At 39.7% G+C, this 14,592-nt stretch overlaps 1 protein-coding gene across 2 annotated transcripts in view; it reads left to right on the top strand.

The window, feature by feature from the left end:
• The window catches only part of LOC140495992 (nuclear protein AMMECR1-like), a 188,211-nt gene that overhangs the window by 62,483 nt on the left and 111,136 nt on the right, over positions 1-14,592 (top strand). For both annotated transcript variants that reach the window (XM_072595387.1, XM_072595386.1), the window contains exon 2: positions 2,448-2,826. In XM_072595387.1, coding sequence (XP_072451488.1) covers positions 2,534-2,826 — 293 coding nt within the window. In that variant the 5' untranslated portion in view covers positions 2,448-2,533. The remainder of the gene's footprint in view (positions 1-2,447; positions 2,827-14,592) is intronic.

The raw sequence follows: 14,592 nt of genomic DNA on the forward strand, positions 1-14,592 counted from the left end.
CAGAATTTATAGCAATTTAATTTGTAGTGCTCCGAAAGCTAGTGCTTCCAAATAAACCTGTTGGACTATAAGCTGGTATTGTGTGATTTTTAACTTTGTACACCCCAAAATCAAACTTGATTGGAATTTGGTATATTTCGGGGTATAATCTAAAATGATTGGCCTAATTCGAATCTGTTTTTGTCTCCAGGCAACCAGCTACCCTAGCTTTCGACCAAGTATTACATTGTTACCTTATTGAGAACACTTGGTACTGTCAGGTAGCTCTGTTAGCTTTCAACTCTCTTAAAAGGTACAGTACACCCACATCTTCATAACACAGTTCATCAGCATCTCAGACCCCACTGTGCTTAATTCTTTCTCCTCCTCAGCCCAGAAGATTATTTTGTTGATGGGAATGTAATTTAAAATGTTATATTGAATAGATGCTTGAGTTAAGCTTGTTGTGATTTCCTATGTCAGACTTCAATTTCTCTTTTCTCAAATAAACTCAATTTTCTTAGTAACAAAAGCAAAAATTGCTGGAAAAGATCAGCAGGTCTGGCAGCATCTGTGGACAGAAATCAGTGTTAGCCTTTTGGATCGAATTACCCTTCCTCAAAACTACCAGACCTGTTAGCTTTTCCAGCAATTTCTGTTTTAGTTTTTGATTTACAGCATCCACAGTTCTTTTGGTTTAAATGTTTTGAGACTTGCGTTTTAAATATGCTTCTTAAATTATCAGTTTGCTTTCCAAAGGTTTAACACTGATAAGGTAACAGTTTCTACAGTATTCTGGATTGTATCTGCCAATGTCTTATATAGCAGTAACACAACCTTTCCAAAATTTATAATGTTTTTGCACATGTGACATGTTTACTCACCTAAAAATGTGTTGAAGCCACTGAGTTGCTTTGTGATATGTTCTGTTTTGTACAGTTTATAGCTGTCATGAACATCTCTTCCATTCATCATGCCCAATGTCATCAGCTAAATAGTGTGAAATTCAGTTTTAATTTAGAAATGTAGGCACTGTGTGAATTGTAATGGAACCCAAGATTCTTCTGATTCTGGATGTAGGTTTGCTCGCTGAGCTGGAAGGTTAGTTTTCAGACATTTCATCACCATACTAGGTAACATCTTCACTGAGCATCTAAATGAAGCACTATTGGTTTAGCACGCGTTCCATTTATATGTTTGAGTTTCCTTGGGTTAATGGTTTCATTTCCTGCGGTGACATCATTTCCTATGGTGATGTCATTTCCTGTTATTTTTCTCAGGAGGTGGTAAATGGGATCCAAGTCAATGTGTTTGTTGATAGAAGCATGGCATTCCAACCGGAACTCTATCAACAAACATATTGACTTGGATCCCATTTACCACCTCCTGAGAAAAAGAATGGGACATGATGTCACCACAGGAAATGACACCACCAACCCAAGGAAACTCAAACATATAAATAGAAAGCGGGCTTCACCACCAGTGCTTCATTTGGAGGCTCACTGAAAATGTTACCTGGTATGGTGACCAAACATCTGAAAATGAACCTTGCAGCTCAGCGAGCAAACCTACATCCAGAATCTCAAATCTTCTCAAAACTCGCCAATACTTCTGATTATGAATCAGTCGGGTGAGATAAGTCTTGTAATTCATGGCACAGTATTCTACTATGAAATTTACAGTACTCCGGGTGTTAAAACCCTGACTAAATTCTAATTCATGGATTACAACATTACATAATATTTCACTAGAATCTTATTTTTTGCAAATGTGACTTTTTTCCATGCGTGAGAAGCGTTGAATGCTGAAACGAGTTACTTCTCTGTGCTTCCACTACTAACTGGTCGTGTTTTTTTTGTAGTCATTTACAAAGATTATGAGTGTACGAATTAAATCTGCTGTCAGTCACACAGAGAGGGTTACCTACTTTGGCGGGGGGGGGGGGGAGAGGCGAGATCATTCATCCCATCGATCCACCCACACTCAGTATCCTAAAACTGCAGCATTGGGTTATTTTCGTGTTTTTGTAGGAAATTCCAGGATTACATGCTGATGTTGTTTGTTCGGTTCTATCAGGAAGTTTACTGAGGTGCACAGAATAGTAACATTAAGAATAATTCGGGTGTCGTTGCTGATGTACGGCGACCGGCTCCCTCGCAAAGAATTCCCGATGGTACGGGGCCGGGCTTGTGACACTTTAAAAATCCAGATTGTATGGGTTCAAAGTAATTGTAAATCAGATCACTCACGGAAAGCGGCAAATTGACGGTGGCGAACTCCTAGGTGTTTGGCTTGTGAGTACGCGAGTTGACAGCGGGCGTTGAGTAGGCCGCGTTACCATGGCAATGGCAGCGGGGATAGAATCCATTTAATTTGCTGTTACTGACAGGACCTCGGGGGCCGCAGCACGTGCGATATGATCACGTTTTTTTTCCCCCTCTCTGTTTTTATTCCCCTTCCCCTTGCAGGACCGCCCGGCGCAAGCGCTCTCCGGCTCCGCCCCGGCCTCGCTCCGCCCCCACCTCACCCCGCCCCCTCGACACCGCGGAGGAGTATGGGTAGAAAGCGGGGCTTCGCGGAAGCGCCGGTGGATTCCAAGATGGCGGCGGGGTGCTGTGGAGTGAAGAAGCAGAAGCTATCGAGCTGTTCGTCTTCTTCCACCTCGTCTAACAACTCTAACGAGAACCACTGCAAGGACGTGACCCGCGCCAACGGTTTCAGTGGCTGCCCTGGCGGCAGGAACATGGTGGTCAACTCGGAGATGTGCTGCTTCTGCTTCGACGTCCTGTACTGCCATCTGTACGGATATCAGCCGCCCCGGAGCCCACGATTCACCAACGACCCGTAGTAAGTACCCAAACTCCTTGGCATGGCACCGCCGGCCGGTCTCGGGTTTTCTTTCGATTTAAGCATGTGTTTTCGGTTTCCAGCATATCCAAAGGTTGCCTGTTTTATTTCTCTGATTTATTTTCCCCGCTGGGAAATCTCGTAACAAGTAGAAAGAAATGCAATTCTCTGCCCGTTTTCGGGAGGTTTTGTGTGCGAACTTCATAAACAAAGGAACTAACTCTTTGCCTCCTTCTCCAAGTTTGTCAGAACAAACTCCACAGCTTGTTTTGGATCGTCCCTGTAACTTTTATTTTTCTGTCCCGGGATGCGTTTGCTTGGACTCTACGTTCAGACTGATTTTTTTTTAGCGCTTTTTAAATAATGTTTTACCGAGTGACTTTGGCCAGGATGTGCGAGAAACGTATCGTTTCTTCCACTCGGTCTTTCGAGTACGAAGTGAGTGCTGTATTCGTCCGTTCAGTAATTGCTTTTTTAAGGAAACTTCGGAACGATCCTGCTGTGATTGTGTTCATTGCCAGAGGGAAGTGTTGTGTAACAACTAGTTGTTTTTAACCTTTGTCAATATTACAAATCCAGCTTTAAACAATTAAACTAGAATATTATGGTTATGGTTGATTACTGACGGACCGGCGTTATTGAGATACAAACCGTATTCTTAGACGATCTGCGGACTGACGAGGCCAGGTTATGTTCCATGAACTTTTAAACATCAAAGCAAGCGATACTATTTGGTTCAGGGAAAAAAAAACTTCGATCATTTCAATTGTTTTTAGTTTGAATTATTTGATTTACGACTTCTAAAAGATCAAAGAAACACGTTTCGTTAAGTCCGATTCAGCAAATCATCTGTTTGTATTTCTACATGGCATTTTCAGCTATTTAATGGTATTTTAACAGGCATGAAACCTTTCCATGTTTCTCATTAAATTACTGTGCTTTAAAACTAAAGTTTGCACAGTTTTAACTTTGTATGATTTGTGTGCTGTGCTGAAATGATTGTTTATTTTGCACTTTTTGCAATGTCACGCAATTGTAATTTAGTGACATTTTGCATTTCAGTGTCATGAAACTAATATGAGAATGAATGGGAAAAAGTTTATCATCAGGTACATGGTGTAAAGAAACAAAATTTCCAACTAGTTCCGAAGTGCACAAGTTGACAAGGTTATTGATTAGACTTGTATAATGAATGAGCATTTGCTACTTGTTGTTTGCAAGTTTTTTTTATGCTCCATGCAGTTTGTTGGAGTTGGCATGCCTTCGTTGTTCAATACTGTTTTTAGGAGGTCTTAATGAATATGGTGTAAGGTCCCTAATACTTGGGATAGTTTAAAAAGTGTTCACAGAATCATAGAATCCATACAATGTGGAAGCAGGCCATTTGGCCCATCGTGTATGCACTGATCCTCAAAGCATCCCACGCAGACTCACCCCCAGCCTATCTCTGTTACCCTGCATTTCTCATGGCTAATATAACTTTGGAAAAAGGAGCAGTTCAGGGTAATAACTCTAGAGCAAATCAACCATTGGGATTAAAATGAGAACAATTTGGGAAATTGTACATCTCTCAAGATGGAGCATTCTGGGGTTTTACTGAATCATAATTCTGAAATTTTAATTTTACTGTAGTGTAAAAGTACATATCTTTGGACTCTGAGAATAAACGAGACCACCCAGAGGAAACCCACACAGACGTGGGCAGAATGTGCAAACTCCACATAGTTGCCTGAGGGTGAAATTGAACCTGGGTGCTTGAGGCTGGGGGGCAGCAGTGATACTAGTAAGTCACTCTGCCACCCTGTAGTGTTGTCATTTGTTAGTTTTACGCTATAGTAAAAGTAAACTTCAGAATTATGATTCCATCTTGTGTGATGTACAGTTTTCCTCATTTTAATCCCAATGTTTGATTTGTTCTGCAGTTATTATCCAGAACTGCACCATTTTCACAAGCTGCATTCGATACCAACTATAAGTTGAGTTGTCATGTATCCTCAGTCCTGGATCACTCTGGTTTCACTAGCAGGGGAAATTGCTCATTCGAATAATGAGAATAGGGCTCGTTTAATAAAACGTTTGCAGGGGAGTCAGAAGAATAACTAACCATGCAAATGTTATAATGTGAAGTTTACAATTGCATGGAGTAAGTTTGAGCCGAGATACGTTTTAAGCAGTTACTATGTTGTGAATTGTTAATATAAAATGTGAAGTTTACTTTTTGGGGTTACTTGCCCAGAACTGACACTGACTAAGTATTTGTAATGCTCAATATTTATCATAATATATGCAAAAAAAATTTGGGAAGTAAGTTTACTTGGCCTTTTGTTGGAACTGAGTACCTTGAGGAGCTTAGAAGTGAAGAAATGTCCTTTTGTGGAGGAAATTATCAGAATCTGATAGGGGGGGCGGGGGAAAGAGGAATGGTGTAACAGGTCAATGGGTAAAGTCCTTTTAGGGTACAGGCTGAAAGGTAATTGAGCCAAAACACAGCCCCTTGGATGATGAGGGAGATGGAAATTATGATGGGACTAGAAAGTGTAATGTTGCATGTTAGATGAGTTTTTTTCAACGAAAATCAGATCAGGTACAAAAGATTGAGAAAGGTGAAGACTGAAATAAGATGGGCAGATAGAAAACAAGAATAGAATGGCAGTCAGCATAAAAGGGCATTCAAGTATCCTACTAGCATTTGAATAAATGAGTAGTGAGAGGTGGAGTGTAAAGGCAATGGTAGTGCAGTGATGGTTTGGAAAGGCTAGAGGAAAAAAAATTGCAAGGTGTACAAAATGTTGACAAGCTCAGGTATATTAGATAAGGAAATTCTTTTGGCATAAACTGATTGTAACAGTACAGGTACTAGAAGGCACAGCGTTAAGATTTTGCGTAAGGGATATAGAGGAACTGTTGGGAAGAACTCTTGCACAATAAATGGTAATAGCCTAGAACACGGTGTAGTACAAACACATCCTGATTTCTATGAAGGAATTGGTTGGAGTCTTTGAAGAAATTATATTGTTGGGATTTGGGATTTAATGGGGCTGTGATACTGATTGAGTTCATGCCAGCTCCCCAAAAAGGAATTCAATGGGTTGAACGGTTTCCTGTGCCATAGAGTATCCTTGGATTCTGTTGTAGAATTGTTGCGACTAGAGGTGTATGAAGATTTATGTAAAATATTGAAGAAAAAATGTGCTGATGTTCATCAGCTTTGATCAAGCTAAGTTTCTCTTTATAAATATGATATTTTTAAAAACAATCCAGAAGGTTCAAAAATTAACGAGATAAGACATATCCACTCTTCCACTGATCAAATGTTAATTTGTTCCTAGATTTTGATTGGGCTGCTGGTGGAACAAACTTTCAAAATTTGGCTTCTGTTGAATAGCTGATACTGGGCAGAAACTGTTAAAGGAATATATTTGGAAAGTAGATGAAGTGCTAAGGGAGGAATTTGGGGCAGCAAAGAAAATTTTTGTATTTGACTACAACATGAGCATAGAAACATTTAAGATTTTAGTGCTGAGCACATGAAATGTTATTTCTGGCCTTATACGATTGTAATTCATTAACTGTCCTCCTTTAAACTTTTTGACGACCAGAAGTTATGTGAAGCTGGTAGCCTTTGTATACAATTTGGCATATGTCCTTGCACTTATTTTGGGGTGGAGGCAGGAGTGAAACAGGACATGTATTGATTACCTGTTACAAAAGAAATTATGGATTTGTTTGTAGTAGGTAGTTTTTACAACTTTTCTAACCCTTAATTCTTGTGATCTTACAAGTCTCCTTGTTAGATTTTCTACTTGTTGGTGAAACAGTATCATGATTTACTTTTAGTTTACCTTTCCATTAACTCTATCTCCATTAGGTCCCTCATCAACCTTCTGTGCTCTAATATGTCTAAGTTTGCAATGTTCCATCATGCTTTGTAATATCTTATGAACATTGACAGAAGTAACTTGACTGTGGCTTTGTAAAATGTCTACATCAATTTTTATATTTCTATAAGAGTGCCTAACATTTCTGAGCAATATACCCAAGTGCAATTATGTTTGTTTTTTTTTAAACAGATTTGATGTTATGCTTAGTTAATCAAGATATGAAACTAAGCATTTGGTAAGCCTTTTATAGTGCTCTTACTGACACTCATCTTTTACCAAACTGTGAACTGAGTTTATGTCCTCTGGAAAATTTACTGTTTGCTGTGTATTTCCTTTCCATGTTCTTTTTACAGAGTATTTCAATATTTCATATTGAACTGCATTTGCCCATCCTGCTATTCTTTGTCTTGTTGTGTTCTTTCACAATCAGCCATTTGATTTAATCAGAAATCTTATTTATCAATTATTAAATTTAATGTTTTGTGAATATAGTAAAGTTGAAGTCAGCAGGTGCAGTCCAATCTAATACCAGGCTGATGGTAATTGTTGGAAGCTAGTCATCTCCACCTCAGGGCACACTTGCTGGAAAACATCCAGGTACTAATTTAGATCCATCAGCTTCATCAATACTTTCCCTCCACCATAGCCTCACCATGGTCTGCTGATGATTGGATAGTGTTCTCTTCCACTAGAACTCTTCAGATTATTAAGTGCTGGATGTCTTGAAATGCATAAGTGGATAAATCCCCAGGACCTGATCAGGTGTACCCTAGAACTCTGTGGGAAGCTATGGAAGTGATTGCTGGGCCCCTTGCTGAGATATTTGTATCATCGATAGTCCCAGGTGATGGTTTTGGAAGACTGGAGGTTGGCTAACGTGGTGCTATTATTTAAGAAAGGTGGTAAGGACAAGCCAGGGAACTATTGACCAATGAGCCTGATGTCCGTAGGGGGCAAGTTGCTGGAGGGAATCCTGAGGGACAGGATTTGTGTGTATTTGGAAAGGCAAGGACTAATTAGGGATAGTCAACATGGCTTTGTGCGTGGGAAATCACATCTCTCAAACTTGATTTGAGTTTTTGGAAGAAGTAACAAAGAGGATTGAGGGCAGAGCAGTGATTTTATGTGAACTTCAGTAAGGCGTTCAATAAGGATCCCCATGGGAGACTACTTAGCAAGGTTAAATCTCATGAAATACAGGGAGAACTAGCCATTTGGATACAGAACTGGCTCAAAGGTAGAAGACAGGATGGTGGTGGAGGGTTGTTTTTCACACTGGAGGCCTGTGACTAGTTGAGTGCCACAAGGATCAGTGCTGGGTCCACTACTTTTCATCATTTATATAAAATGATTTGAATATGAACAGAGGAAGTATAGTTAGTAAGCTTGCAGATAACACCAAAATTGGTAGTGTAGTAAACAGTGAAGAGGGTTACCTCCGATTACAACAGGATCTTGACCAGATAGGCCGAAGGGGTTTAAAAAGTGGCAGATGGAGTTTAATTCGGATAGACGCGAGGTGCTGCATTTTGGGAAAGCAAATCTTAACGGGACTTATACACTTGAGGTTCTAGCTGAACAAAGTGTTGCTGAACAAAGATACCTTGTAGTGCAGGTTCATAGTTCATTGAAAGTGGCGTTGCAGGTAGATGGGATAGTGAAGAAGGCGTTTGGAATGCTTTCTTTTATTGGTCAGAGTATTGAGTACAGGAGTTGGGAGGTCATGTTGCGGTTGTACAGGACATTGGTTAGGCCACCATTGGAATATTGCGTGCAATTCTTTCTATCTGCAGGATATTGTGAAACTTGAAAGGGTTCAGAAAAGATTTACAAGGATGTTGCTGGAGCTGGAGGATTTGAGCCATAGGGAGAGGCTGAATAGGTTGGGGCTGTTTTTTTTTTCCTGGAGCGACGAAGGTTGAAGATGACCTCCATAGAAGCTTATAAAATGAGGGGTGTGGATAGGATTAATAGTCTTTTTTTTTCCCCTGGGGTGGGGGAGTCTGGCACTACAGGACATAGGTTTAGGGTGAGAGGGGAACAATATAAAAGAGACCTAAGGGGCAACTTTTTCACACAGAGGGTGGTACGTGTATGGAATGAGCTGCCAGTGGAAGTTGTGAAAGCTGGTACAATTACAGCATTTAAAAGGCATCTGGATGGATATATGAATCGGAAAGGTTTAGAGAAATGGGCCAAGTGCTGGCAAATAGGACTAGATTTGGTTGGGATATCTGGTTGGTATGGACAAGTTGGACCAAAGGGTCTGTTTCTATGCTGTACATCTAACTCTGTGACTCTAAGTATGCGTGCATATACGAGGTCTTTGGGTCTTCCACCTTCTCCAGAGGGGGTATCGCAACTTATTTGAAAGGGTTCATTTTTAAAATAACTTTTTACAGCATGTTCAGGGTAGACCAGTAAGTGACATGTAACATTACTGAACAGCAGTATTTACCTCCAACGAGAGGAAATTTTAGCCATCTTACCATAACATTCAATAACTTTAATGTCATTAAATACCCCATCTTCAACATCCAAGGATGGTGTGGTGCCCCAATTCACTAGAAGCTTGATTTGACCAATAGTCGTAATACTAAATAAGCAGCTAGAATTGGGCACTCTTCCATGAATGACTCACTTCCTACCCTCCCAAAACTTCTAACTCAGTGTGATGGAAAGCAAAGTATCATCCCCTGGTTTACACCTTAAACATTCACTCAGTTAACTGCTAGCACAATGTGGCTCTATTACATATCATATTCAAGACACAATGTAGACTTGCAAAGGCTTCTCCCCAACTCTTAAAAAGAGCTGTGACTTGCATCATCTCCAAGTGCATCATCACCTGTGCCTACAGGGTGCACATTGTCCTGAATTGGAAACATGTAACTGCCAATATATTGCACGTTCCTCCCTGATACTTTTATAATGCTATCTTCATAGTCTGTAGCAGTTCAAATAGATAACTTGGTCTACCAGTGATAACCACATACTGTGAATTAGTTTAAAAACAAAATTAAACCCAGCACAGCACTCTTGTACGCAATCTGCAGGTTTTAAAGTCTAAGAAACGTACTTATAAAGATTGGAATTAAAAGAATCATTTGAGTATTGCAGTGGACAAGTGGTAAAATCACGATAAACCTAGATGATAGGGCAGCTTTGTCATTGATAGGCAACTGGTGGTGGCTCAACACGAGGATCACAATGCCTCTGGTGAGGCGAGAAGTTGATGACTACAGTCGTTCATAGTAACCTCAGCCAATACTGGAATTAAACGCACACTGTCTACATCATACTGCATTGTAAATGAGTTGTACAGCCAACTGAGTTAATAGAAGATGTTGACGATAGTTAGCTACAAAAAGTTTTCTTCGTCTGATTATTTGGTTTACACTCCTCCTGCTGACTGTTTCCATCTGTTTTGAAGCAACCAGTTATTTGACTTTTAAAAGTACCTCTAGATTTTGAGTCTGATCATCTCTTTCCCATACATTCATATTTCCCTGAATTCCAGTACCAATGCATTTTGAGACTCCTGCAGTACCTAATCCAATAATGTTAATTAATTTCTGACTTTTATAATGCCAACCAACAGCATTTGGAACATAACTAGTAATCTTAATATATTGGCTGTGACATGTTCACCATAATATTTTCAAGCTATATTTTTTAATATGTTGATATAACAGCTTCAATTCTATTGAGAAATGGCAGTTTACTAATTTTAAGACATTTGGTACAGAACTGAGTTTTGCTGAGAAAGGTCACTTATCACAACTTTTGTCTTGCATTTTTCAGGACACTTCACAAGAAGTAACAATGTAAAAGGAAAATGTTTGTTGTAAGTGGGGGGAGTGCTGATTGCCCAGTTAAGTTTGTGAATTGTCCTGAAGATTGCAAGGTAAACAGCTTTGACCAAATGACTCATTTCAGTATTGCTGGAATTTGAAAATTCTACAAGGTGACCTAGATCACAGGTTTTGAAATGTAATTAGTAAATTGAATCTGCAAATGCCGATAGTATTATAACTATTGAAAGTGTTTTTTCTCCCTCATTCGAAGTGGTAGTAATCAGGATTTTCACTGATTTCATAATATACTGAGGATATTAATTCTTTGAATATCTTAGGAGCATTGAATGTTGGTGCATCAAGTGGTTGGGGGGAAAAAAACTTACAGCTTATTCCTTTAACTTGTAAATAATGGTATTGGAACTTATTCAGCAATCAAGCAGATATTGCATAGTAATTTGCAGTATTTATTCCTAGATTCTGTGTAAAGGTGTATATAAAAGCCTGAGTGTGAAACTTCCTGACCTGGAGTTCCCACAAAGTTTGTACTGATATTTATAGTACTGTTTATCAGAAAATGGCCAAACCAGAGCAAAGATCAAAGGTTTTCAACCATAAATTATATCTAACAAAAATTGAGTTTCTATTGGTTTTAAAAAAAACATGCTGGAGACTGGCCATGTCACCAGATCAAATTAATCACCATGGTGAGTTTCCAATAATTGCATGTTTACAAGTCATAGCTTAATTTTAAAAGATCTCTATCTTTAATGTGCATGAACACTACTGTGCATCTTTACAAATGTTTCCATATTTAAAATTAAGTGAGAAATTGAACCTTATCCATCAATAGATTAGTAAAATGTGTAATTTTTTTGTTATTTTCGATGTTTCTTATGAGTGGTGGAGGAGATACATACTTATATTCAAAAGTTCTAATAGTTGTTTCTGCAGAGTTGCTTTTGCATGTCTGGACCAGACGCCTGACTTTGAGAATTGCCCGGGAAATTGAAAATTCCTTGGGGAAATTTCCCGACCTCTAGAACTCCCTGGGAAAAAATAGATCCTGCATTTGAGTTTTCCTTTGGTTTGATCATTGCCCGGGAAATGTTAGAGGATTTTAAAAACCTGCTGTAACTCCTGGGTAGCTATTATACTGAACCCTCTTCAATTCATAATTGAACCACCAACAGCACCTCCTTGACACCCGCAGTCCTCCAACTTCACGATTGCCAGTTAAGTACTTATCTGGCATCCTAACTTAGAGTTACCTTACATAATTTTGCTTAGCTGTCAAAGTGGCTCTAGGACCTTTAAGTGATTTAATACAGCCATTTACTGCAAATTTCCATGCTGCTGAACGCTGCTGCTAGTTGCAAGCATTCCTGGATTGGTCTCTGGGGTTTCTAATCCTGATTGGAAGATCTAGGCCATGGTTCAGAAAGTTTTTTTTGACATGTGTTTTTCAGTGGTAATTACTTAAAGTTTTTAATCTCTATATCAGGAAATAACCTTTTTTAATAAAAGTTCTGAAGCACTACCTAGTTATATTGGTTTGTGGCACAGTATATACCAGTGAGTATGAGCAGAGATTTGAGCAAAACATCCACTGTCCAAAATCAGTGCACTTTGTTCCTGGAGCATCGACTATTTCCAAGTGGAAACTACAAGCCTATATGTTTAACTGTTTCCAAAATATGGTATTTTAACTGATCAGAAAATGTGTTCTGGAAAAAGTATTTTCACAAAGTATTTGGCTTTTCAAAACTTGCATTGCATATGGTGAAATAACATGCCGGAATGTTTCCCAAAACTTTAACATGACTTGGGGGTAGTCAGTAGCTCTTTGGGTTTGCAGTTTGCCTTTATGTGGCCCAGTGAAATCAATGTGCTAATGCATTTTATGTTTACACTTTTAACACTATTGAAACCTCTTCAGAAAAGGCAAGAGATGACCCTGGAATGCACTGCCCTGCATTGACCTAGGCAGTGGGAAAGCGGTGGCACATCCAGCACTACCCATCCCGCAAAGTTGTCAGTACTAGCATAGGTCTGTGCCATAGACTAATCAAGCAACATTCTGACACGGTCATAGACAATGAATTGAGCCTTACAGACAGTGTCAAGTGCTATCATCCCCGGATGTGTGGCAACATGGTGGTTACAGTCAGTGTTGTTGAGGGACATTGCATTTTGGCACTGTGAAAACTCTCTGCATCAGCTCAAACATGAGGCAAGAAATCTCTTTGCGTACCATCCCCTGGATAATGAACCATTCTTCTCCATGTTGAACAGCACTTTGAAGAAGCATTGAGGGTACCTTGGAACAAAATGTACTTTGGTTGGGGAACTTCAATATCTATACTGACTGAGCTGTCCAAACCTTTAAGAGAACAGCTGTTAGATTGGGTTTGCAACAGAAGATAATCGAAGCAACCAATGGAAAAAGTTTATTAACTTTGTCCTCATTAATCTACTTATTGACAATACATTAATCCATGCAGGATTGGTAGTAGGCATAGTGATAAGTCATTGTGCAGGAGAAGTACCATGTTCATTTTGAGGATATCCTCTATCCTATTATTTGGCACTATCACAGTTTTAAATGGGGATTTCTAAGAAATCCAGCAACTCAACTACACTTCTGTGAGGTAATGTGGATAATCAGAATTGTATTCCATCATAAATTTCTAACCTCTTTATTCTCTACTCAAACATTGCTACCAAGCTCTGGATTCAACCATAGCTCAGCAATAGGTTTTTTAGATTAGATTACTTTGTGTGGTAACAGGCCTTTCAGCCCAACAAGCCCACACCGACCCTCCGAAGAGGAACCCACCCAGACTCATTCCCCTACATCTACACTACGGGTAATTTAGCATAGCCAGTTCACCTAACCTGCACAACTTTGGACTGTGGGACGAAAACGGAGCACCTGGAGGAAACCCTCGCAGACACTGGGAGAATGTGTAAACTCCACACAGACAGTTGCCTGAGGTGGGAATTGAACCTGGGTCTCTGGCGCTGTGAGGCAGCAGTGCTAACCACTGTGCCACCGTACTGCCCAGGTTTCATCAAGGCCAGCACCAGGCATACTGAAACAAGATTATCCTCTTGCATGCAAACCAATGGAAGCACCATGGTATAGATGCAGCTCTACAATTTCATGAGTAATAGTGCCAGTCTAAGCTCTGTAGTGTTGCTGCTACTAACCATGTATGGTGGTGGAGAAGTAAAACAGGAGGAAGAAGATCCCAATCCTCAACAATAAAGCATGTGTAAAAGACTAGCTTGAAGCACTTGCAGCCAGCTCCAAGCAGAAATGCTAACTGAATAATTTAATCTCTTTCTTCCTGAGGTTGCCACCATCACAGATGCATATCAATTCTAAGCATATTAAGTATTGCCAAAAGGCACACGGGATTATAAAGGCTATAGACATTGACAACATTCCAGAATAGTTCTGAAGCCTTGTGCTCCTAGCCAAGCTGTTCCACTGCACTTGCCTTTCAGTATGGAAAAATTCCCTAGGTATGCCCTTTCCAAATTTGCTGGTTCACTCACCACCTGTCCAGATGTCATAAATAATGGCATGAAGAGTGGATGGAATGATTTTGAAATTGGATGATGACCAGTGAACAGGTAAGGAAGTAAACTGAAGAGATGGTCCAGAGGATAAGTGGGAAAATGTGAAACTGTCCGTTTTGGCAGCCAGAATGCAGAAGCATATTTTCTAAATGGTAAGAGATTACAGAACACTCGGTGGCTTAATATCGTTTCCTCCATTTTGAAATGTTGGCATTTCTAGCTTTGCCAGAATTTGCCTATGGCTTTTTGCAATTGAGAAGGTGGTGGTGAGCTGCCACCTTGAATCACCTTGAAGTCTATTTGGTAGAGATGAACCCACAACACCTGTTGGGGAGGAAATTCTAAACTTTTGTCACTGGTTCAAAGAAAAGTGGTGAATGGTGTTGAGGGGAAATTGAAGGGATGGTATTCCCATCTATTTGCTGTGCTTGTTGACTGCAGTTGTCATGGGCTTGGAAGATGTGAAGTAGTCTTGGCACATTTCTGCAATACATCTTCTG

The sequence above is a fragment of the Chiloscyllium punctatum genome, chromosome 25 (assembly GCF_047496795.1).
Source record: "Chiloscyllium punctatum isolate Juve2018m chromosome 25, sChiPun1.3, whole genome shotgun sequence".
Taxonomy (NCBI): domain Eukaryota; kingdom Metazoa; phylum Chordata; class Chondrichthyes; order Orectolobiformes; family Hemiscylliidae; genus Chiloscyllium; species Chiloscyllium punctatum.